This window comes from Hydra vulgaris, chromosome 07, assembly GCF_038396675.1.
Source record: "Hydra vulgaris chromosome 07, alternate assembly HydraT2T_AEP".
In the NCBI taxonomy this organism is placed as follows: domain Eukaryota; kingdom Metazoa; phylum Cnidaria; class Hydrozoa; order Anthoathecata; family Hydridae; genus Hydra; species Hydra vulgaris.
In genome coordinates, this window is record NC_088926.1 from 34,411,782 (window position 1) to 34,435,289 (window position 23,508).

General features: G+C 27.2%; 1 protein-coding gene across 3 annotated transcripts; it reads right to left on the reverse strand.

The window, feature by feature from the left end:
* Positions 1-299: 299 nt before the first annotated feature.
* LOC100208961 (cytoplasmic polyadenylation element-binding protein 1-B) lies at positions 300-7,035 on the reverse strand. 3 transcript variants are annotated; one of them, XM_065801689.1, is made up of 9 exons: positions 6,895-7,035; positions 6,537-6,615; positions 3,811-3,941; positions 3,304-3,598; positions 2,596-2,709; positions 2,388-2,483; positions 1,871-2,292; positions 1,356-1,539; positions 300-981 (listed from the first exon to the last, which is right to left on the reverse strand). In XM_065801689.1, exons 1-9 carry the CDS (start codon positions 6,895-6,897, stop codon positions 965-967), a joined length of 1,341 nt encoding a protein of 446 aa, XP_065657761.1. In that variant the 5' UTR covers positions 6,898-7,035; the 3' UTR covers positions 300-964. The 3 variants fall into 3 exon arrangements, with proteins under 3 accessions (XP_065657761.1, XP_065657760.1, XP_065657759.1); XM_065801688.1 differs by having other exon boundaries at positions 3,811-4,223; XM_065801687.1 differs by having other exon boundaries at positions 3,811-4,238.
* Between the last annotated feature and the right edge of the window lie 16,473 nt (positions 7,036-23,508).

Sequence of the window (23,508 nt, forward strand, 5' to 3'; positions counted from 1 at the left end):
TGGACGATCCCTTTGCAAAACTCAAAATTTCATTTTCATTTGTTAGATATAACAAAAAATTAAAAGTAAACAAAAAAAAATAATGATAAATTAAAAGCCAAGTTGCAGTTAATTATGAGGTTCGTGATTCAAGTTTCTAGTTAAGTTATATATTAACCCTTTGGGATTTGATCAAAATAGATTCAAAACCTAAATGATTTGCTGATGAAACGAATGGATTCGCAGACAATGAATCAAAAGCAATAAGAAAAAAGGAAAGAAAAAAAACTTTTTGAAAAACGGAAAAAAATAGTCTAGTGTTTAAACAATTTTCTTCTTTATTCTTTAAACTCTACTAATAAATATTCTTTTTTGATCCGTTTTAAAAGCTTATAAAACTTTATTAACAGAATTTTATTTATAATATTTCGTCCTATTTTTATCTATATAAATTATCGATATAAATTACTAATACATTGCACTATTACTAGTCAAACATATTTTTTATAAATATATGATTTTTTTTTGATTTAACAGATTTGAAAGTGGATTAAATTTATGACTTCATAAAAACTCCAATAAAAGTAATTAAAATCTTTCAAAAACAAATTTAAAGAAATTAAATGTAAATCAAATATAATAAAAACATGATTTCAATTTGCTCAACAAAAAAGAACACGAACGCAGGTAAAGACTCGAGTATTATACTCGTATTTATATATATATATATATACTACTTCAAAAAAATCTCAAATAAAATGTCGTAAATAAATAGATATTTAGAGAAGATATTTTTTACAAACTTTTAAAACAAACATTGTTACACATTTAAAAAAAAGTACAATCGGCGATAAAAACTAGAAAATGAAAGCTCTCACTAAAATTTGATTATAAATCTTAAACTGCGTGTAAAGTGAAAAACTCGAATGTACAAGGATAATATTATTTATATATTATAATAACGTAACAAACTCATAAACACGTACTAGTAATACATCATACCTAAAAAATAAAAGTTTATTAGTAAAAATCTTGATAAAATCTCGTTTTAAATGCAACTTCCCAATAAATAAATTCTACAAAACAATCCTTTCTACAAATATCAATAAATATAATAAATAAACGACACATGTAAATAAATATAACAAAATATAAAATGTAACAATATTATATAACATGCGTTAAACGAGGTTTTAATTTAAGGAAAGTCCCTCAAAAGACTAACTTTGCCATTAACTATAAAAAATTTCAAGATTAACGTACAACATGAAATGCACATAGTTCTAAAATAATATAACATGCACGTATGCTATCGCACAAAATAGAAATTAAAAAGAAGTATAAAAGTTACTATGAAATTAAATATTAACTATTACCGTTTATGGATTTGCTATGTCTTGTCATTGGTTTGTGTAAACGGAGGCTTTCAAGAGAATGATGCCAAGTCCAACATGAATGGCAAAAATACTTAAAGCATTGAGGTTCTCTGCAGAAAAAAGGCCCTGGATTTATATGACAAGTGCTACACATTGAATCTTCTAGATAAGGATCTATTTGAACCTAAATTGATAAACGTTTAAAAAATTATTCATAAAAAAACCTCAACGGAAATAAAGCCCTTTATGTTTGTTTTGTTAACTTAAAAAAAAAAATTTTTGCTGGTAATTGAGGTACTCCAAAAAGATCTAAAACATCGCTTAAAAGCAATTAACAATGAAAATCATGCCGCTTTCCTTACCGTTGTTGCACACATGGCCAGACAGATATTGAGCCTCGGATCTTTTGAACCTAAAGTCAGCGTGATAACCACCGCATGACCACTGCGCTACGGCTATTCAAACTTTAATTGTACACAGTAAGTATATAAAATTATGATAAAAAAATAGCCTACTTTTTTTGTAAACTTTGTTGAACGAATCTCTATAAATGCAGCCTGAACTGCTTTCATAAAACTTCTGTGATTACTAAAAGTGACACGGCCAGAACCTATTGGATATTTATGCTTGTCTGTGTCTATTCCTGCGTAGATTACGTTGTCAAAAAGATCATCCATTATTTGACAGAGTGCCTCTGCATTAATCATTCCGTGGAGTCCGCCAACGAATATAGTTCGATTAGGATCAAGTTTCTGCGATGTAGAGCGTACAAAGTTACTATCACTTAGAACCCATGGAATAACTTGAACCTCTTTGCACCGCATACGACGACTTGATATTTTGTAGTACCAATCGCCGCCACTAGAAAAGTCGTGAGTGCAATTAGAAAGAAGCGCTTTAACTGACTTTTCCGACTCAAATAGCAAATAACAGTAGCCTGTATTTAAAAATCACAATATTTAATACTGGTAGATAACATAATACTAAATGTAAACTTATAAAAATAAAAATGAAAACAGTTTTGCTATTTACCTCTTCCTTTAGGTGGATTTCTCTGGATTTTCATATCTTTATTAGGCCATTCAACTTTAACAGGGCCAAAGGGACGAAAAGCTTGTTGAAGTCCAGCTGAAGGAAATTTCAGTTAAAATTTAAAAAAATAAAAGCTTCTCAAAATTTTAGTTCAAGTTCATTGCTTAATACAATGTAAAACAATGTCAAAAATAAAGATGTTTCATACTTTCAGTAATATCCCAAGGCACTCCTCCTAAAAATATTTTGTTCGAATAAATTGGGTTTTTATAATTTCTGGCTGGTAATTGACCACTCCAAGTAAAAGACGGCTCACATGATTCTAAAACGACATAAAAAGTTTTTATTTAATATTTGATAGTGCTATTTTCGATGCTTAAATAAGAAAATTTTAATTATGTTTGAAAACATTTCAAACAAAAGTATTTGTGCACGCAAAAAAATAAAACTACCAAGTGTAAAAGTTTAACAATAAAAAAAAGTAATAGTCAATTCGACTTAAAATGTCAATAAAGGAACAACTGTTTTTAAAATAAGAAATCCTTTAATCAATTATTAAAATGACATTAAAAACATTGAATGTTGTAACTATTTTAAAAAGTTCAAAATAATTTGTTGTAAATATATAAATAACTTGAATTATTTATTTTTGATCAAGTTGCCTGATTTCGAATATAACATTTATCTTAACAGTCATATACTGCTTTAAATTGAAGTTAAAACTAAATTTAAAAAAAAAATTCTATTCGGAATTAAAAATATAGAAAAAGAATATAATAGTCGAAAAAAAATTCTATTTAGAATTGAAAATTTTATTTTGTATATAAATATATTTTAATTATTCTCAGATACTCAAAATAAATAGAGTTTTAGTATTGAAATACTAAATTAAATTGTTAGAATAAAAAAATATTACCGTGAATATTGTTTTGAGCTTGTCTTTCAAGTTCAAGAATGTCCTGTGAGGCGCTATAATAGTCTCCTAAAGAGTTCCAACGAGGATCCATCAATATATTCTCTAATGGATAGTCCGATCCAACAGGCATTCCAAAATTAGACATTTGTAAACTTCGACGAGCAAGTTCTATTTCTTGATTTGCTGATAACGGCGATAAAATATTGTAATCTGGTGTTGCTGGTGGTGTTGGTGTAAGAGATGAAGGAGAATACCGGGTGTAAGGCATAACTGGAGACGATTGATAGCAACCATACTAAAAAAACAATACCTTATCAAAAAAAAATTGGTTACATTGAAAAAATGTAACCAATTTTTTTTATATAACAATTACTTTTTAAAAAGTTTTTGATGTAGCAACTTTTTGCAACAAATTCTCCGATTTTGGTGGAATGAAATATTTATAAAGTTTTTATATAATATAAACTAATTTTATGATTTTTTTAAATAAAACATAAAAGTACTCACTGGAGCAAGAGCAGCAAGTTGAGCAACAGACAAGTTTTTTAACAATGATAGACCATCAGGGCTTGTATTCCGTGAATGTGGCGGAGTGTATACGCTAATAGGAGTTTGAGAACAGAATTGAGAACTCTCTCCTAAATTTAATTGTCTTCCATTACTATAGTTTAGTTCTGGTGAATATACTAAATAATCTAACCGGTTGTTACCAGTCGAACCTTTAAGTGGCCCAATACTATCTGAGTTACGAGTAGATCCGTGGTATTCATTTATATTTCTATTTTCTACTGTTCTAAGTGGAATTGAATAATCTCCATTAAAAGATGGACTTGCCATATGATGATTAGAAGATGCAGTTTTTAAAATAAGGTTACTTTTGTCGATAAAATTACTGATTGGAGGTCCTTGTGATCTGGATTCTTGTTGAAAAGAAGCTGGATGTAAATTTATATATATATATATATATATATATATATATATATATATATATATATATATATATAAAATGGATTTTTTAGGCGGTACAAAATTTGATGGCGTTTTATAAACTCTAAATATCTCAATATACATTTAAATATTTATTATAAACTGTTATAAACACATACAACGTATTGACTTACATATATAAGCTTAACTTTATTAATACAAACTCTAAATTTATCGTCATTAAATTATTGTCAAATACATGGTAAAGTCGTTTAATTCATTAAGTTTCTAACAAACAAGACATTTTTAAACTGAAAAACATTTGTGCTTAATGTTACATTATTGGTTGCTAGCGGTATGCGCAGCAAATTTTATTCTTATTTTTGTAAAGGTTTAAAAAATTACGATATTATATCCAAACTTTATATGGGGGTTCCGTGAAATTGTTGCGATGACGCATTGACGTAATTATAGTTATACTAACTTTTAAAATGTTTATTGATACCATGTCCCCTATGAAATTTTAAAAAAAAAAAAATTTCATTGTTAAATGCTTTTTTGGTTAAAAAGTACCATGGAAAAATTAACTAATAAAAAAATTTCACAGAAATTTAAAACTTTATTTTAAACTTTTCTAAATATTTTGTCAATTCAATGTTGTGATAAAACTTTTTAGTCAAATGTTAGAAAAAAATAAAAATACCCAACGCCGCTATCTAATTTTTATAATATAAAATGAAAAATAAAACTACTTTCTATTCTATTATTTTTTCTTATATACAAAACGCATGTCTCTAATTTTTATATACAATGAGGAGACTTCCAGATTATATGCTATATGGAAATAAATAAATTTATATATATATATATATATATATATATATATATATATATATATATATATATATATATATATATATATATATATATATATATATATATATATATATATATATATATATATATATTTATATATATATATATATATATATATATATATATATATACATATATATATATTTATATATATATATATTTATATATATATATATATACTTATACATATATATTTATATATATATATATATATATATATATATATATATATATATATATACATATATATATATACATATATATATATATATATATATTTACACACACACACACACACACACACACACACACACACACACACACACACACATATATATATATATATATATATATATATACATATATATATATATATATATATATATATATATATATATATATATATATATATATATATATATATATATATATATATATATATATATATATAAATTTATTTATTATCATTTGTTCATTTTATTCAATTGCATTTTGATTTTACCAATTTTAACTTCATAAATTTTTTATCTATTATAGCTATATGATGTTTTAATTATATTTTTATAATTTAACCTTAATAACAATAAGTTTAATTTTTTTTAACAACATGTCAGCTTTAATCATTAAAATATTTTTTCTTCAATTTTAAAATTTATGCAAAAATAATTTAGAAAAATTCAAGCTAACATAATGGTAGATTGGGAACTAACATTAGCGAAAGATTGGAGATTAACGTTAGTAGTAGATTAGGGACACTTATTATTAGATAGATAACTCTTTGTCAAACAAATAAAAAATAAAGTCAATTAAAAAAATTAAGGAAAACTAATTAAAAAGTTAAAACACGCACTCAGTTGAAATAAGAAATTTGCTTGACTAAATAAAAAAATAAGAATGAAATGTATCGTTCAATTTTAAAAATTTAATTTTAAAGCTTGAATTTTTTTAATATAAAACTTTTCAGAAAATTAAAAAAGAAACTTTTTAGAAAAGAAATGTTTTATGCTAAATTTGTGAACTTTTATTATTATTTTGGCGCGGTAAAGTTTGCTGTGACTGTTGATATGGCTGCCGGCATGATGTGCATATATTACCAAAATTAAGTCGATATATATCGACTATTAGTTTTTAGACTAGGTTTTATTTTTATTTTGAAAAAGGCCTCCCAGCATAACAGTAAGAAATATTTTCTCCAAAAATATATTTATGATAGTATTATGGACATTATATAACCAGATTTTCAGAGAAATTTTAAAATTCACAATCTTTTTAAATAAAAATCTTTTTTTTCAAAAAAAAAAAAAAAAAAAAAGGAAAAAATTGCAATAAAACATCGTATAATTAACATGAATTTTTGTTTTAAATGTTTTTTGTTTTGGCATACATATATCAATACAAAAAAACATACATTTTACATAAAAAAAACTTACGTTTAGACAAGCCAGATATGGGCTCCAACAACTGAGTAAGTCTTTCACATAAAGTTCCAGAGATAAAATCGTCAGAGGACTACAAAAAACACTAAAATTTACTTCAATAAATATAAAACAACAATTATTATTACAATATATAACCAAAGTCTAAAAAATAGTTTACTTTTGTTTAACTTAAATACAATCAATTTTTATATTAAAGTATAATGTTGTTGATATTGTTAGCTTTATTCATAAAATCAAAGAATGGATGAAAATCAAAGAATGGACGAGTTTTATAAAGTAATCTTAAATTTCGGATCTTTATCACTAATCATAATTTATATTATTAAATAATAAATATGATTTAACCCACCATGATCTTAGGAATTCGCCTTTTCTTTACACTAAAAAGTTTTAAGGAACCTATATAATAGTGGCTTTTATATGAGGAATGTTATAATAATAATTAAAATCTTCAGGGAATATAGAAATTCGTCACGCTAGTCTGAAAATAAAACAACTGTTATAAATAGTTGTTTTGGAGTTTGGAATATCATTACTTACTACCTAACTTGATAATGTAGTTTTTGATAAATGTAATTTTTTGCAATTAGATATAAACATATCAATTAGTCATCATTATTAATTACCCTTGGGAATTTATGCCTTCAAATGATGCGATTTGGAAAATTAGTTTCTCATTTATCTTTAGAATAAAAGTATTTAAATTAGAGTTTATTAATTCATATCATTTTTAGTTTTATTTTTATTGTGGCTTATATTTTTGTTTTGTAAGTTTCTTACAAAATAACTTAAGATTTGAGCAAAAACCATTGAACTAAAGACTCAGCAAAACAAAACGAGTTTTTGTTTTGTATATTGGAAAAGCAATTTATTATAGAGCAATGTTTCTTATTAACAACCGTGATTTATACACTCTATTATTAGGCCGCAATTTGACGTACCCAACTTTTTCATTTATTTTGTTTGATTATTTATTAAAAAGTTTTAAATTGTTTTTCACATTTTTATCATTCATTTGGTTATCACGATATCTTTTTTTAAAAGTAAATTCTTGTCTTTTTTTTTTAAAGGTTTGTGTATTCTTTATTTATTTTTACTTCATTTTGTGCGATTGTTTTCTTTTTTTTTTCATTTCTCCTTTATAAAGTTTTTTTTCACTAAATACTGTTTTCATTTTTTCTCATTTCTCCTTTATAAAATTTTTTTCACTAAATACTTAACCTTTGTAAAAAAAAATTTTAAAACTAAAAAGTCATTTAGCAAGTTTAGAGAACTTTGAAAAACTTTTCAAAATATTTATTAAACTTTACAGGTACACAAGGTTCACCCAGATTTATGCAACCGCAAAATACAAACCGCTAACGGTGAACTTTTTTGCTAACTAAAAAAATAAGTTTTAAAGACACGATTGTTATTTATTTTAAAGGTAAATAAATTTATATAACAGTATTTGTATATTATTTAATTACTGTTGTTATTTGTTGTATACATTAATTGCCACTAAAGATAGGAATAATTAAATGTAAATCAATTAAGGGTTTTGATTGGGGCAGATTTTATTCATGATGATATCTGATATGATATGATAAATTATAATCTTTACATCATCAAGTATTACATCATTAATAAAATCTTTTACGAAATTGCAAAAATATATGTTTAAAGAGACTTTGTTTGCTGTACGTATTTTATCTAATACTTTGCAACAATTTACTTTTAAAACACGGTATGTTTTATCAATCACATTTTAATGAAGTAAGTTAAAATTCAGTATTTTCGTAATGCGCTTTTTCTTGTAATCAGACCTCAGAATTCCCAAGAAACAAATGAACAAAAAAACATTTGATGGAATGAGATAAATAAAATATCTATAAATCGAAACACACTAATCATAGAATAACTTATTTAGATTATTGTGATCATTTGCGGTAAAGTTAGACTGTATATATACATGTTAGAGAACGTTTGGTTAACAATAACTCTAATCCATTTTATAAAAATGAATGGTGATTTACAAAAACCACACATCTTGCATTTTTTTACTATTCAAATATTTTAAGAATTTTTTAATTCATCAAGAACATTTATTTTGTAACACGTGTTTTTTTTTTGCAGCTCACTATTCAATTATTGTAAAAATAGCTAGAAAATCCTTAACAGGACATTTTTTCAATAAACTCACTTTTTACATGGTCAACAACAAAGCAACAAAAAAACAAAAAATAAAAATCACAAATTAAGTGTTTTCTATCGTAACCTCTTTGATATAATCAGTGTTTTAATTTTATTTAGATAATCAATTTTAATTCAATTATTATTTTAATATTAAAAACAGTGGGCGAGCATTATTTCAAAGAAAAAAGATCGTATCAATCCAATTTCAATAATTTTTTAAAACATTTTATTGCAAAACTCAACTAAAGTTATAATAGCTAATAGCTTGATAATCAACACCTGACGTAATGAACACGATGACAATTTAACACCTTGGTGTTAATACGTCATCGTCAACGCCTAAATCGCAACACGTTTAAACTCATTGTTTAAATTCAAAATTATCGGCAATTAAAACTTTAATTTTTTAAAATTTTTCAAACAGAAAACGAATAGAGAATTCAATTAGCGTCCAATGAAATAGCTAGGGATTTTTATTTTTTTATTGATTTTTTTACATATTGCGAACAAATTTTTTTTTTAAAGTTGAAGAGTGTTTTGAGGTGTATGTAAACATATATAATAATTAAGGCGTATGTAAACGAAAGGCGATTCTAAAACTAAGGGATAGGAGGAGGGGTGACTTTTAAAAAGTACCGGCTGATTCCTGAAAAAAAATTAAAAAATTAAAAAGGACCTCAAAATTAAAATTCACCCGACTGAAATGTTTCAAATATTCAACTAGCCGACTATATTACCCAAAAAACCGACTATAAATTGAAAGTCACCTTCTTTGGGGTCACCTCACTCCCCCCCTCCCACACGTAAAATTGTCTTTGATGTAAACATATAAGGGTTGCCTAACATAAGCAGGGTTCTAAGATGGTGTAACCTCCTTCACGAGCAGGCTACTGAGCTTTTTATGAATGTTTTTAGCAAAGTATATTTACACACGTTTGAAAATGTTATTTGCTTTTATTTAGTAGAAGTCTAATTGGTATTTTCTTATTTTTTTATTGTTCAAAAAATTTAGCACCAACGTTACAATATTTTTTATTCAGTACCTTGCAATTACGTCAGAACGTAACAAGATGGGTAAAAGTTTATTTTTTCATCAATTTTTTACGTTTATCTACTTTTAATTCCATGGGTTATATAAGAAAAAAATATTAGTTGTTGTCATGCTATTTAATTATAACAGTCGCGGGTGAACGTGCTTTAAATTAAATGTTTCGAAACGCCAAAGATGAGATGCATTTTATCTTATTAAGATTTTTTATCTTATTTTACTGTGTAAAACAAGATTTTTTTTCTAGATTGTTAATGCATGCTTTTGAACAAACATTATTTTCTATAGTATACATTGCATGGCCGACTACACGGCTTACGAAATGTGGGGGAGGGGGGGGGGGGTACAATCGCAAATTTCAAAAAAAAATCCTCTATATCTAGAATTTTCTTTTTTAAAAAAAAGGTCCTTCAGAAAATAAGTGTTGAGGGGGAGGAACACGTGCCCCCGGCCCCCCTGGTGTCGTCGGCCCTGACATGATCTGAATGCTAGATGCTTTATCCGGATATAGGGAACAAGTTTAAAATTAAAATAGCCTGAAATAACTGAAAAATGTTTAAAATCCAATTTCTTCATTTGGTAAACAAACAAAAAAAATTATTTTTTGAAGAGCAGGTGTTGCTCTTATTAAACCAAGGGGACTAGATTTTTATCAGGAGCGAGCGCTCTATCAATTTCACTGTGGATATTTTCAACCTTTTGTATACTAGAATTCCCTTTTGATTTTTAGGTTACATATCAAAAACCAAAAATTATCATCACGGTAACCAAGAACAGTCAGATCAGTCTCTAAAAAAATATATATATATGTATATATATATGTATATATATATGTATATATATATATATAATTATATATATAAATATATATATATATATATATATATATATATATATATATATATATATATATATATATATATATATATATATATATATATATATGTATATGTATACATATATATATATATATACTTACACATATATATACAAATATATATGTAAATAAATAGATATGTATACTAGGGTGATTCAGATTGTAATAGAATAAAAAAAAGTTCACAAAAAGCATTCTCCTCAAGGTTCCCTGAGTTCCTTTATCACCTAGGATCATGTGTACCAAAAATTAGACTAAAAGAAACAATTTTAGGGGTTGCCATATTTTACAAGATGAATTAACCATTGGTAAAATTTTGTGATTCTCTCAAATTTGCAAATTTGTTTTTTTATTTTATATATATATATATATATATATATATATATATATATATATATATATATATATTTTGAATAGAAATTAATATGGCAACCACTAGATCTTCTGCTGTGGTGTGGCTTGTTGGTAAACCTACACAAACTCTGTCGACTGCCAGACTTCCTTCAAGAGGGGATTTTCTTCGAAGGTTGCTCTTCCATCATACAGAAGAGAAAAAAAGTATTTGGGCAACAATTGAAGCAGTTCTTGTTATATGGGAGAGAGGAAGAATTCCAACTCAAAGAATTGACAATGCAGAAAGAAAGTTAAAAAAACTTTATGACGAATATCTGTTGCTGAAAAAACACCGACGATCAAAATTGGACAGCTGTCAAATGAAAGAAGGACTTTTCCATGCTGACCTTGAAGAACTTTTTGATATATCAACCAAAAAAGCATCAGAAGTTATGAAAAACGTTGAAGATAAAGCATTTTTACATCAGCAGCAAGAAGATCCATTAAGTTGTAGCATGACAAGAATTGATCGGAATTTAACAGCTAGGGAGGCACGGAAACGAGTCCGAGAAACTAAAACGGAAATGAGGCGTCGAAGCAGTAAAGCGGAACTGATGGAAAAAACAGAACTTATTTCTTCTTCATCTGCAGTTGACATAATGAGTGAAAGTAGCTCAAGTTCCTCGGATGATGATGAATATCAGACTCCTTCCGCTTCTAGCATACTGAGCACAAGTGGTTCAAAGAAAAAGAAGATGAAAGTTCTAACAAATAATGTTGTATCGTCACTTGATCGTGTTAATATTTCTGATCGCCGTGCACTATTCGTGGTTGGAACAGTTGCTCAGGCTCTTGGTGACTCTCTAAAAGATTTATCATTGTCGTACAGCACAATCCGCAGAGAAAGGCGATCTGTTCGTGAAGCGCTGACTACAGCTGACAAGGTTGATTTCTCTCCTGATGATCCAATTCTTCTGCATTGGGATGAAAAGCTCGTTTTCTTTCTTTCTCTTTTTCTGCACCGCAGAACTTTTCGACCTAATTTTGAAGAATGGCAAAAAAAAAGCTGAATCAATTTTAATGAAATAATCTTCAGAGTGGAAATGGATTCAACATATTTTGAAATGAAGCACAAGGTTCGTCAAATGAAGGTCGTCAACGATTGCGCGGAACGAGGCATGGCACTTATAACACCCTTCAACAAAAGCGTTACGAAAGATGAAAACCAAAAGCAGTTTCTTCTTTGATTGGTTGATCTTCACCGGAAGGAACTTCCAATTGCATCAAAGTCTACACTGATAAAGATGACTGTTGAATAATGAAAATGATAGATATATTATTGCCTAATGTAAGTACATAGTAGTACAATACTATATTATTGTTTGTTTAACATTAAACATCCACAATCCACTACATAATAATAAATAATTGATAATAAATAATTAAAAAAATAATTTTTTTTTTACTTTTTTAACCTCATTCGAAAATGTGACAAAACATGGCAACCCCTAAATATTATCCGATTTGATTCAAACTTTGGAAAATAATTACTATTGTCATATAGAACAAGGGCAAGCTTGAGGACAACTAAAGTTTTGAACCTAAAAATTTCGCATCACCCTAATGTATACATGTATGGTGTGTGTGTGTGTGTGTGTGTGTGTGTGTGTGTGTGTGTGTGTGTGTGTGTGTGTGTGTGTGTGTGTGTATGTGTGTGTGTGTGTGTGTGAACAATAACATATTTTACCTTAAAAGTTTTGTTGTTGTTCTTCTGTAATAAAAATATCCGTCAGATATAGTTAGGTATGCGGAAATCGCGTTTTACGGAACCGGTTAATGTACTAAAATTTTGTGCAATGCTTTTTGAAGATTGATTTTAGAGATAGAGGTTGTTCCAAATTTTGTTGACTTATTTTTTAGAATTTCATATAGACATAGATATTTTTTCAAAATTAGAATGATTTAACTTGAATAATATGTGTCTTCTGATTACAATGACGAATTTTATAAGTGGGTTTATTGGTATTTAAAACTGTTATTTACTTTCTCTATTGAGCAAATATTGAAGATAAAGCCTGACAAATTCTTTTGAGACACTCGAGTATGCTCATTTTTTATGTTCCAGCCAAATTTTGTTGCCAAATTCAGAGACGGTGATATCCTATTTGGACGCACAATTTTGGTACCTAATTTTCTTTTTTCTATAATCTTGTACAGACTTTTGTTGATTTATTTTTCGGAATTTCATACCAACATAGATATTTTTTAAAAACTTGAATGAATAAACTTTAATAATATGTGTTTTTTGATTGAAATAATGAACTTTATAAGTAGATTTGTTGATATTTAAAAGTTTTGGCAAAACGGTTCTTTATTTTCTGCATCAAGGAATTATTGAAGATAAAGCTGACAAACTCTCAATTTTTCTGACACTCGAGTTAGCACATTTTTTATGTTCTTGCCAAATTTCGTTGCCAGATTCAAAGGCGGTGGTACCCTATTTAGGCGCACAATTTTGGTTTTTTTTTAATCATTTGCGGGGAGGAGGGGGGTAGTACGAGATAAAATTATTTGCAGGGTAAACTTTATCATTATTGATAATCACATTGTTACATTTTAATAACAATAACAATAAACTATTATTTAATAACAATAATAACTTTTTAACTTAAAAAAGTTTTTATTATTGTTTGTTTATATTATTACTGTCATAATTAATAATTTTATAATGTTGCTTTATTTGGATAAAATGAGTGAAAAGTTAAATTGTAAGAATTTTATTAATTTCATTTTGAAATTTATTTGTTGATTTTTGAATGGAAACAGTAAAACTAACAGTAATACTATTATTACTAGTAATAATTATTAGAGTAAATGAAATCAATTATAAAAACTACAAACGACTCTTTGAGTCAATTATAAAAAGATCAAAAAAAAACTACTATTCAGATCAACTAAAAAAGCATTCAAATGATCCTCAAGGTACTTGGCGCATAATTAACGAAGTTATTGGTAAAAATAATCCAGAGAGAAATAATTTTCCGAAAATTCTTAAATTCAAAGACAACTATGTTATAGAAAAAGAATTAGTGGCTGAAGCACTTAATAAATTTTTTATTAATATTGGTCCGTCTTTAGCATCAAAAATTGAATCCTCTAAGATCAACTTTGATGCATACTTAGTCTCTAATAAAACTAATATTATGCCTAATGATAATCTAACTGAAGAAGAATTACTATGGGCAGTCTCTTCGATTAAGCCCAAAAAAAGTATAGGCGTCGACAATATAAGTGGTAACATCATTATAAATTCAATAAAACTGATTACAATCCCGCTTTTGTGCATCTTCAACTTATCTTTAAAAGAGGGAGTTTTTCCAGAAAAAATAAAAATTGCTAGGGTGGTCCCTATTTTCAAATCAGGCGATCCTAGTGACGTTACTAATTATAGGCCGATCTCTGTTCTTACATGTATTTCAAAAGTTCTTGAACGAATTATGTATAATAGACTCTATTCTTTCTTAATCCAAAATAATATTTTGTACAATAAACAATTTGGTTTTAAATCTGGTCATTCTACTGATCACGCAATCTTACATCTTGTCCACGATATATTTAAAGGTTTCAATGAAAAAAAATATACTTTAGGTGTTTTCATAGATCTAAGTAAAGCCTTTGATACTGTCGATCATTTAATTCTTTTGTCCAAACTCGAGTTCTATGGCATCAAAAATTCTAACTTGGCTTGGTTTAAAAGTTACTTGTCTAATAGGAAGCAATATATATCTTACGATGGTGGTAAAACGGATAATATGATTATTACATGCGGTGTTCCCCAGGGATCAGTTCTAGGGCCCCTTTTGTTTCTAATTTATGTCAATGACTTATATAAATTTTCTAATATTTTAAACACAACTTTATTCGCCGATAATACGAATTTGTTTTATTCTCATGAAGACATTAATATTTTATTTTTAACAGTTAACAAAGAACTTGATAACCTAACCCAATGGTTTAAAGCCAATAAATTATCTTTAAACATTACTAAAACTAAATACACATTATTCCATCGTGTTCATAAAAAAGAAAATATTCCACTTAAACTTCCAAATCTTTTTATTGATAAAAATATAATAAAAAGGGAAATATCGTCAAAGTTTTTGGGCGTAATACTCGATGAAAATGTTACATGGAGAGAACATATAAGTGTTGTTGAGAATAAGGTTTCTAAAAATATTGGTATACTGTATAAAGCTAAACAGGTCTTAAACCAATCTTGTCTTAAATACATATACTTTTCATTTATACACTGTTACCTAAACTATGCTAACATTGCTTGGTGCAGCACCAATGTTACAAAGCTAAGTAAACTTCTATGTAAACAAAAACACGCCATTAGGATTATTACAAATGAAAATCGCTTCTCTCATTCAAAAATACTTTTTAGTAAACTTAATATTCTAAATGTTTATAATTTAAATCTCTATCATGTTCTTATATTTATGTTTAAACTTGATAAAAAAATGGCACCATATTTATTCAACTCTTTATTCAAAAAAATAAATCACATATACAGCACAAGATTTTCAAATAATAACTATACTCAATCCAAAACCTACTATTCTGCCACTAAATACTCAATCACAAACCGAGGACCTAAGCTCTGGAATACACTTTTAAATAATGATCTTAAACCAATTTCTTCGCTTAATCAATTTAAGACTAAACTTAAGCAAAATCTTTTATTAAATGACAATGAACTAAATTTCTTCTGAAGCGTTTAAAATGAGAGTACTATTATTAATGATTTAGTATTAATAATTGTTTATTACTAAGATTGTCTATTCTAATACATAAATATGATAAATAATCTTGTCTCTAGTCTTGTTTCTGTTTATTTATTTTTTTTTGTTTTGTCTTTTTTTTTTTTTTTGTTTGTTTGTTTTTTTTTTCTTCTTTATTGTTGGTCTTTTTAGTAAGTAAAGTAAACTTAAGCGTTAATAAAAAAAAATAATTTATAGCATATGTAACTTTTACGGTTTTTATTAGCATTGTAATTTACGGTATATTTATTACGGGGCTTAGTGATAAGGCAACTATAGTCTTCTTTTTGCCCCTGTCATATATTGTTTTTTATTCATGAACATTGTTATTGTAAATACTATTAACGACGAAATATATAATGAAAAAAAAAAAAAAAAAAAAAAAAGTATTATTATTATTAGATTTCTATTAGAGTAAAATTATTAATAGGCCTACCAGATACGCCCTGAGGGTGTAGGACAGTGTTAATGTGTAGGCTATTCTTATATCTATCTATTGAAACTAAGTTTTTGGCATATATATATATATGAGTTGACAAAGTTATAATAATTTTAGTTATAAAGAACTTTATTTTGACCACAGTTTTATCAACAAATCCATATATATAAAAATCGGTACTTAAAACGTCATAACTTTTTGTAGAATCGCTCAATTTTAATAATTTTTTCACTTCTAAAATTTTCAATAAAAGCTCTTTCTAATGATATATAACAATCTAGAATTTAATTAATAAAAAAATTTCATGTAGCATACCTTGTATAGTAAGTAAATTTTTCTTTTTTTACTGATTTATTTGTTAAAAATAAATATTTTATCCATAAAAAGAAAAAAAATTGATCTAACTCAATTTTTTGATTTGTGGAGAACAAAATAGGTCTAACCTCGCAATATTAATGTCAACTAAAAAAATTAATTCTTCATCCGGACAAAAATCTAAACGTGAATTGTGGAATGAAACTTCAATGGAGGAAGTAATATTAAAGGTAAGCAATGGTAGCCTGCTGTTAAGTAAAGCCAGCAAAGAGTGTGATGTACCACGGCAGGCTCTCTTCCGTCGTATAAATAACATAAACAAGTTTGCAAACGACTGTAAGAAGCACTTTTGCAGGTTTTATAATACTTTTGATAAAGAGTTAGAGGAAGACAAATCACAGTTTCAATTATAACAAATGATATGAAAACTTGGTTTTTTAATCCTAAATGGGCAATCTTCTCAGACACATATATTAAAGTTTTAGATTATGCAATACAGTATGGTATTAAAATGCTATCTTTACCTCCTCACAAACTCACTGTTTAAAGTCATTAGATGTAGCTTACTTTAAGCCATTACAAACTTACTAAGACCAATTTATATCAACTTGGTTACAAACTCAACCAGGGTATGTATTTATTGAATATCAAGGAAGCAACAGTTGGTACAGCCTGTAAGTATGAGATCTGTCCATATAATTCTAATCAGGGCTGTCCCAAAGAGGTCTCTCATGGGGGAGGGATGACGTTAGTGTTTTTTGTTACATAGAAACTCACACAAAAAAAGGGTCCGCCATATTTAACATTTGCCAACTTTACTTCAAAACTTGTCAACTTAAATGCTAAATGTACAAATGTGCCAACTCAAACACATATATAACAGCTTGGGAGGGGGGGAGGGACAACCCTGCACCCACCGTTCGGGAAGGCCCTGATTTTAATGTGTTTAGAGACCGTGGTATCTCTCCATCAGTTGCTAATGAAAGACCGGTTGACCAAGTTGCTTGTGACAATTTAACTACAATACATTTTTCTATTCAAAGATGTACATCTTATAGCATTGATTTGATAAACAGTAAATCTTTTGCATCTCGAAACTGTAATTCAACTTAAGCCACATTACTCTCTAGATTAGAAATCTGCAACTTATCTGAAGGTTAGGCTGGTGCACACACTGCACAACCACGCATCGCCCAGTAAGTTAAACTACAAATTTTAATTAAATTACTTAGTTTTTTTATCTTTATCAAATATTTTATTGTTAAACAGATAAGACTGTCTTCATAAAAAAATCAAATGAATATTGTTATCATTCAGTGAACTCTAATTTATTTCTATTTCCTTATAGATATAATATTATCTAGACATTTGAGTGTTACTGACACTTTTTTTGTTTCCAACAGCCCCAGTTACAAATAACAAGGTAAAAAAAGAAGAAGAACAGGCATACAAATATTAGTATTATTCCCATTCAAACAAAAATTACCTTAACAGCAGAATGCAAAAGAAAAATATCATTGTAAATAAGAAAGTTACTAAATTAGAGTCAAAATTTTTATTTGCTTATATGTTTTTTTTTTATTTGTTACATTTGTCAAATAAAATGCATATCTTGCATTAAAAAAAAAAACTCATTTTAGGAAATTGGTTCCCTAAAATGAGACGGTTGGGTGTGTTGAAAGTATAGCAATTTTAGGTATTTTATGTTTTTACCTAAAATTTGCTCAAAAAAGATGCTCAATATAGGCAACCTTTCCCTACAGATCAAATAAAAACTATTTTTTTAAATTTTTTTTAAGAAACCTCATATAATTGAAAAAAAAATTATTTTATTCTACCGTTCTATCCATTAAACACTTAAAAAGCAGCCACACACAAAAAAAAGCAATTAAAAAACAATTAGTTGATGAAGTATTTTTTATTCCTGTGATAAACTTACTCGTGAGTCATTTAAAAGTTCTGGAGATTGAATTCAGTTTTTGGTGCAATTGACTTGGTTTGCTGCTAGTATTGTTATTTGATTTACTTGCTGCTTGTCCTTAAAGTTAAGCTTAGGTTTTTCTTAACCTACTTCATTTGCTTTTCAGCCCCCCATTAAATTAAGAAACAACGTTCTTGTTTTTAAAAAATTTTCAATTTTTTGAATATTTCAAGTTTATTGAGACACCTCCCATGAATCTTAGCACGTCTACATTTTTTAAGTTTTTTGTGTCAAATATTGGATGCAAAACATTTGTTGCAAAGTTGAGGCATGCGGTTGCAATGAAAACCTTGCAATAAATTTCTGGGGTCCTGTGTTGTAATTTTTTGGGGCTTTAAAATTCATTTCTCTTTGGTGTTGTTTTTAAAAATAAAATTATAAATCAATTTTTCTAGCCGTTCGCTTGCAAACTTATATCATTATAATCAATTGTTCTGGTAGTTGCATTTTCTATCGATAGTATTGCAAACCCTGAAAGTCTTTCCTATGACATTGTCAACTGAAAACAATTTCTAATTAACTTTTGTTTTGAAAACGATTGTTAAAAATGAACAAATACCCATTACTGTTGCTCATTGTGAATCATCATTTTCACAATTGCTAAAATTATTCGATACATAACACATACATTAGGATATAATTCTTCAAATTCCTAATTTCTTTCTGAAATAAACTCCGAGTTCTCTAAAATAGTATAACTATCTTCTAAAATATATCTTAAAAAAGCTCGTTGGTTTTTAAGTTCCACCTCTTCAACATCATCTTATGAATGTCTGATCAAATTTGTACCATTAGTATTGAACTCATTTGTATTCATACTTACTAGCTATATTATCGAAAAGAGAACCAAAAACTTGATTTTAAAAGTTATACAAATCATTCTTGCAAAGAATCTTTTACCATATCAATTAGTTTATTAAAATAAGATTGTTTAAATTTATCTTCAGCAGTTTAAGTTAGATAGTTACACTCATCATCAATTTTAGAAATGAGGTCATATATATCAATATCATCACAGCATTCAATTGGTTTAATTTCTTCATTTGGTATATCATCTATATCATCATATTTCTTATTTGTTTTTATTTTATAGTCTGTATAAAAACAATAGTCTTCCGATTTCTTGAGATTACTCTTGGTTTTGGTAAACTAGGTTCTGGTGATTTATCAAGACAGTGTTTCTACTTTTTAATATTTGAGTATCTAGTAAGATACTCAAATATTTTTAATATTTGAGTATCGGATAAGACAGTTCACTCTGCAAACCCGTATATTTCTACCAACGTACTTGTACTTTTTTTTATATAACCTGTTCAAAATTGTTTTTGTAAATTTCGATCACTTATATACAATACCACTTTTACAACACAAAATCATTCGTCACCTGTGTTTTTACTTTATTAAACACATCTTCATTGAGATGCATGTTCTTGTTCTGCGTTTTATGTAAAATTCTAGAATTCTCCATTTATACGTTGATTCAAGATAATTCTTCTAAGATTCATGTCGAGATAAATGTATTTCTGTTTTTGCATATCATAATTTCCACAAAGTTAAGTGTATTTTTATCTAAATAAATGAAAACAGATGGAAATTTATTTTGTTGAGTTAAAATATACAATTTCTTAATTCTTTTTGGCCATTTTTCATCTGTTGATAAAAAAAGTGTCACTTACATCAACATCTTCTTTTTTTGGTAAATTTCTACCAAAAATATCTGTTTTTCATTGTGAATCTCAGCATGCGTCAAGTAGCAGGATTTAATATATCAAAATCTGACTCTTGACAAAATACTGCTCTCTATTTGTGGATTATTATTCATTTCTGAAATATTGTCAGCTGTAATATTCTCAATTTTAACGCTTTTGGATCCTGATTTAATGTTTCAAATAGTATCGCGATTTTAATTAACTGTATGGTATCGCTTGCATGTTTTAATTTCTTATCTGGAATTGTTATTTAATTAAATCTCGCGTGGTATCTTATTTCGTATAGTATAGTCTTTTGTTTTGTGTTTAACAATAAACAACTAAAGTAAACTAACCACCATTCATTATACCTCTAATAACATTATTAACTAAATATTATTAAGTAAACCTCTAAAAAACAATCTTGTATTTTGTAAATAATAAATTCAAAAGGTCACGTTTTCATTTTTTTTTCTTATCATGACTATACGACCATTCTATACCATGCGACTCTTTTTATTATCGGTATCGTGTTGTTAATAACAAACGATAAGAGACCATCCTTTTCAGGATCTGCTTACACCATATCGATTATCTAGTATCTAGTCTTTAATATTTGGAGCCCCTAAAAATAGGGGGTTTAGTGCAATTGCACTTGTTGCACTTGCGGTAGTACGGCTCTGATTGCAATTGTATTTCAACTTCTTTTTAGGTTTTCTTCTAACCAACCGGAGTTACTAAAATATTAAAAGTTGGTTGCAGGCGAGCTGACTTTGTAGCAGATGCTATACAAAGTATGATTTGTTGTTGATTAAGAGCGCAGTGACTGAGATACTTGTGCTGGTGGTTAAGAAGACTTGGGTTGAGATGATTATGTTTTAAGGATGATTATGTTTTTAAGGTATTAGGAATTTGTAACTTTGATCAATTAATTTTATTGATGTTATGAAACATTTTGGTTTTAACACGTAAAATGTTTTTATAACTTTACCAAAACCGAAAACCGTTTAGTTATTAAAAATTCAGCAGTTTCTCAAATAAACGCCTTAGCCAACTTGCATTTGACTAAGGCCTTCTTTTGATAAACTGGTGAACCTTGCCTGTGTACAAAATTGCCAAACTCTTTTGATATAGTAAAAAATACCAACACCTAGTGATGTTTAGCTGCAGAATAAAGAATGAGCTGATGAGTAGATTAACAAGATTTTACTTTCGATACAAATAAGTACAACCCGGTAGGTAACATTTTTCAGCTTCAACGTTTTCATATAGTTTTTCAGGGTATCATCTAGACCACTTAAGCAACTATCTTTATTCGATCATTTTTTGATTTAAAAATGATGTATATAGCAACACATTGGTGCAAATAGTCGGTAACTAGCGCGATGACGAATCCCTAATCGGAAAACTTGAATAGTTTATCTACCAAGTTGAATCAAGTTGTTTTGGTAACGTCGCCTTAAAATCATTGCCAATTGTTTTACCTATGCTATGGAAGCGTTTGTAAAGAATTGTTACTGGTATGCTGAATGATTGAGGAGCTTTGTTTAATAAAGGTATGCTACTTTTGTACTTTAGCCGACTTGCGGAGTTTAATTATATTTATTTTCTATGCGCGCAAGTTTTATCGAGGCATATTTTACATTAAAATAGCTTTGATAATAATCGATTTAAGAAGAACTTATAGAGGTTTATTGGTTAATTTAGGCATAATTAGAAAAAAACCTTGTTTTTTTTTGTTAACAGTTGTCGATTAAATACATATTGTATTTACAAAAATAATCAAACTGACAATGATCTTATAATCAGAACTTTTACAACTTTAAAAACAAAAGAGTAAAAAAATAAAAAAGTAATAACAATAAATCATACTATAAAACTAAAAAGTAATTCTAAAAAATAACGTAATATTAAAAATCCGATAGAAGGACATGATGAAAAACTTTAAAATAGAAGACGTACTAAATCCATTTATATATGTAAAGTTCAAGTTTAAAGTAACTTAAAATGTCATCCATAACACGAATGAAATCATTTAAACCAGCTAAACGAATAGAGTAATTAAACTTAACAAAACTGTTTTATTCCAAAGATAAGGTGCACTACAAGCAATACAAAATTGATTGAACTTTGTTCTACGCAATGCTTCATTTAGCAAATCATTATTTATTAGAGTGTACTTATTTGAAGGTTTTAAAGTAAAAAGTTAATAACAGGAGAGAGATATTGTTTTTCTATATATAAGTAAAGCAAAAAACATTAAAACATTTATACCAAATACATCAAGTTATTTCATTTCATCAAAGAAAAGTTTAAAATGTGAAAAGCAAACCACAAAATTAATTATGCGTGATGCTTCAGACGACAATATAGACGTTGTAGTATACTTTTTTCGTACTTTTCCAAGCGTTACTAGCATAATTTATAACTGTGTATAAATGAGTAATAGAGATTGGCTAAACTTTTACATAGATTAGAAGTAGCAGTGGTCCAAGAACAGAACGCTGTGGAACACCATATATTATATTTTAGGACCCACTTCGATAGCCATTTACTAACTCAATTGTTAGAGATTTTCATTCAACCTCATAGTTCCATTCAACTTCATACCTAGTGGGCACGGTACGTAAAAAAGACGGCTTTTGAATGTTCAAAAAACATCTTTTTTAGATCCTGTACCCACTGGGTAGTTCATCGTTTTCGTTTGATAACTCATAACTTTTTACCGAAAATAGCAATTTAATTTTGAAATAAAATTTTTGTTATTCAAGAAGTTATAAAGGATACGTTTTAAGTTCACTGATAGCAAATTTATCTTCATAGAGTTTAATCTTATAAAGTTTTTTCCAAAAAAGATTAAAAAATTATTAGGCTGTTAAAATTTTTACAATTTTAAATAGTAAAAGTTTTAACCACCTAATTATTTTTATAATTATATATTTTTAATTATAATTATATATTATATTTCTAATTATATTTATATATTTTTAATTTTAATTATAATTATATACTTTTATAATTATATATTTTTATAATTATAACTTTATAATTATATATTGTTATAATTATAATTTTATAATTATATATTTTTTTAAATATATATATATATATTCTTTAACAAATAGTAGTTATTAAAAAAAGTTCTTCATTTTGTTATCATTATTTTATATCATTTTATATAATTTTATATCATTGGACGCGCTACGATGCTGATTTACGGTGATTTTAATTTCGCACATACAAAATACGAACAAATAGACGTAGGAGGAGGAGGAGTAGTCACA

Excerpts from the sequence above, each read along its gene's own strand:
- LOC100208961 (XM_065801687.1), bottom strand. Across the intron at positions 4,239-6,536 it reads CATATCTGGCTTGTCTAAAC|CTTCTTTTCAACAAGAATCC; the intron begins GTAAGTTTTTTT and ends ATTTACATCCAG. Across the intron at positions 2,710-3,303 it reads AGCTCAAAACAATATTCACG|AATCATGTGAGCCGTCTTTT; the intron begins GTAATATTTTTT and ends ATGTCGTTTTAG.